Source organism: Entelurus aequoreus, linkage group LG11 (genome assembly GCF_033978785.1).
Source record: "Entelurus aequoreus isolate RoL-2023_Sb linkage group LG11, RoL_Eaeq_v1.1, whole genome shotgun sequence".
Taxonomy (NCBI): domain Eukaryota; kingdom Metazoa; phylum Chordata; class Actinopteri; order Syngnathiformes; family Syngnathidae; genus Entelurus; species Entelurus aequoreus.
This window is the reverse complement of record NC_084741.1, coordinates 107,501-110,163: the sequence shown is the minus strand read 5'-3', so window position 1 is coordinate 110,163 and position 2,663 is coordinate 107,501. Positions and strand designations below refer to the sequence as shown.

General features: G+C 46.8%; 1 protein-coding gene across 3 annotated transcripts in view; it reads right to left on the bottom strand.

Annotated features, from left to right (window-relative positions):
- Positions 1-683: 683 nt before the first annotated feature.
- LOC133659679 (rap guanine nucleotide exchange factor-like 1) overlaps positions 684-2,663 on the bottom strand; it is a 24,752-nt gene continuing 22,772 nt past the window's right edge. For 2 of the 3 annotated variants that reach the window (XM_062062263.1, XM_062062261.1), the window contains exons 13-17: positions 2,543-2,593; positions 2,376-2,463; positions 1,374-1,438; positions 1,236-1,290; positions 684-1,153 (exon numbers count right to left, since the gene is read on the bottom strand). In XM_062062263.1, coding sequence (XP_061918247.1) covers positions 1,029-1,153; positions 1,236-1,290; positions 1,374-1,438; positions 2,376-2,463; positions 2,543-2,593 — 384 coding nt within the window. In that variant the 3' untranslated portion in view covers positions 684-1,028. The remainder of the gene's footprint in view (positions 1,154-1,235; positions 1,291-1,373; positions 1,439-2,375; positions 2,464-2,542; positions 2,594-2,663) is intronic. The other variant, XM_062062260.1, reaches the window with a different exon arrangement.

Genomic DNA, 2,663 nt, shown 5'->3' with positions numbered 1-2,663 from the left:
CATCTTCACAGAACAGGAAGTAAACAACACCTGGGAGCCCTGAGCGTGGTCAAAGTGCTTGGTTGACGTCGAAGGGGCGTCGCCCTCTGTTATTGCAGAGGCCCCGCCCACAGTACACTTCCCAAAGACGGAAATAACCAAAGAAAAACATGTCCCTGAGGTCAGAGGTCAACCCGTTGACGTGACCTTTGGCAGGAAAATACATCATCACACCTGCTCAGCAAAATGGCCGCTGGGCTTCAAATCATTTGCTGAGAGTGAAGAAGCGTTCCACCTGTGGGTTGACAAAGAGGAGGCGGGACGTGTCCTGGCGTCTCTCCCAGTTCCTAAGGAGTCTCTCCCAGTTTCTAAGGAGTCTCTCCCAGTCCCTAGGAGTCTCTCCCAGTTCCTAGGAGTCTCTCCCAGTCCCTAGGAGTCTCTCCCAGTTCCTAAGGAGTCTCTGGGCTCCAGTTTGCTGAGAGTGAAGAAGCGTTCCACCTGTGGATTGACAAAGAGGAGGCGGGACGTGTCCTGGCGTCTCTCCCAGTTCCTAGGAGTCTCTCCCAGTCCCTGAGGAGTCTCTCCCAGTTCCTAAGGAGTCTCTCCCAGTTCCTAAGGAGTCTCTCCCAGTTCCTAAGGAGTCTCTCCCAGTTCCTAAGGAGTGTCTCCCAGTTCCTAAGGAGTGTCTCTGAGTCCCTAGGAGTCTCTCCCAGTTCCTAAGGAGTCTCTCCCAGTTCCTAAGGAGTCTCTCCCAGTTCCTAAGGAGTGTCTCTGAGTCCCTAGGAGTCTCTCCCAGTTCCTAAGGAGTCTCTCCCAGTTCCTAAGGAGTCTCTCCCAGTTCCTAAGGAGTCTCTCCCAGTTCCTAAGGAGTGTCTCTGAGTCCCTAGGAGTCTCTCCCAGTTCCTAAGGAGTCTCTCCCAGTCCCTGAGGAGTCTCTCCCAGTTCCTAAGGAGTGTCTCTGAGTCCCTAGGAGTCTCTCCCAGTTCCTAAGGAGTCTCTCCCAGTCCCTGAGGAGTCTCTCCCAGTTCCTAAGGAGTGTCTCTGAGTCCCTAGGAGTCTCTGGGCTCCAGTTTGCAAGACAAGTCAAAGAGAAGGTTCTGGTTGTCGATGACCTGCAGCTGTCGCACGTACGCTTTGGTCTGCAGGTGGGATGGCGATGTCTCCGTATCCATGGCTACCAGGAGTGTTAGCATGGTTAGCATTGTGTGCACGTGTGTGTGTGTGTGTGTGTGTGTGTGTGTGTGTGTGTGTGTTACCCAGCTGTCCACTGCGGTATCTTCGGATGTTGCGCACCATGTCGGCCACTTTGTGCTGCGCCATACAAAGGTCAAAGGTCAGCAGAATCACAAACCAAACGAGCGGGAAGAAAACTTTTTTTTTTTTTTTTTTTTTACCATCTTGTCAAAGTTGACCAGCTGGCTGTGAAAAGTTTTACAACTCTCGTGAAGGAACGTCAAATCTGAGCAGAAACACAACAACAAATGTTGGCACTCCTCCTTTATCTCTAAACTTAAGTGTGCACTCCTCCTTTATCTCTAAACTTAAGTGTGCACTCCTCCTTTATCTCTAAACTTAAGTGTGCACTCCTCCTTTATCTCTAAACTTAAGTGTGCACTCCTCCTTTATCTCTAAACTTAAGTGTGCACTCCTCCTTTATCTCTAAACTTAAGTGTGCACTCCTCCTTTATCTCTAAACTTAAGTGTGCACTCCTCCTTTATCTCTAAACTTAAGTGTGCACTCCTCCTTTATCTCTAAACTTAAGTGTGCACTCCTCCTTTATCTCTAAACTTAAGTGTGCACTCCTCCTTTATCTCTAAACTTAAGTGTGCACGCCTCCTTTATCTCTAAACTTAAGTGTGCACTCCTCCTTTATCTCTAAACTTAAGTGTGCACTCCTCCTTTATCTCTAAACTTAAGTGTGCACTCCTCCTTTATCTCTAAACTTAAGTGTGCACTCCTCCTTTATCTCTAAACGTAAGTGTGCACTCCTCCTTTATCTCTAAACTTAAGTGTGCACTCCTCCTATATCTCTAAACTTAAGTGTGCACTCCTCCTTTATCTCTAAACGTAAGTGTGCACTCCTCCTTTATCTCTAAACTTAAGTGTGCACTCCTCCTTTATCTCTAAACTTAAGTGTGCACTCCTCCTTTATCTCTAAACTTAAGTGTGCACTCCTCCTTTATCTCTAAACTTAAGTGTGCACTCCTCCTTTATCTCTAAACTTAAGTGTGCACTCCTCCTATATCTCTAAACTTAAGTGTGCACTCCTCCTTTATCTCTAAACTTAAGTGTGCACTCCTCCTTTATCTCTAAACTTAAGTGTGCACTCCTCCTTTATCTCTAAACGTAAGTGTGCACTCCTCCTTTATCTCTAAACTTAAGTGTGTGTGTGTGCCTTTTAGCAGCAGAGGAGTGAAGGGGATCAATGGAGGACTGAGACTGGTGATCAGGTCTCTGTAGGACTTGTGGTTTCTGGAAGGATCCTAACATTTCAAAATAAAAGAAAGCATTAGACAAGGAAAGAAAAAAAAAACATTTTGCTGAAGGGAAGAAAAATCTCACAGTGATGCTTTCAAACTGTTGGAACTGTTTCCGGAACTTTCCTGGAAGGGCCTGGTACACACACACACACACACACACACACACACACACACACACACACACACACACACACACACACACA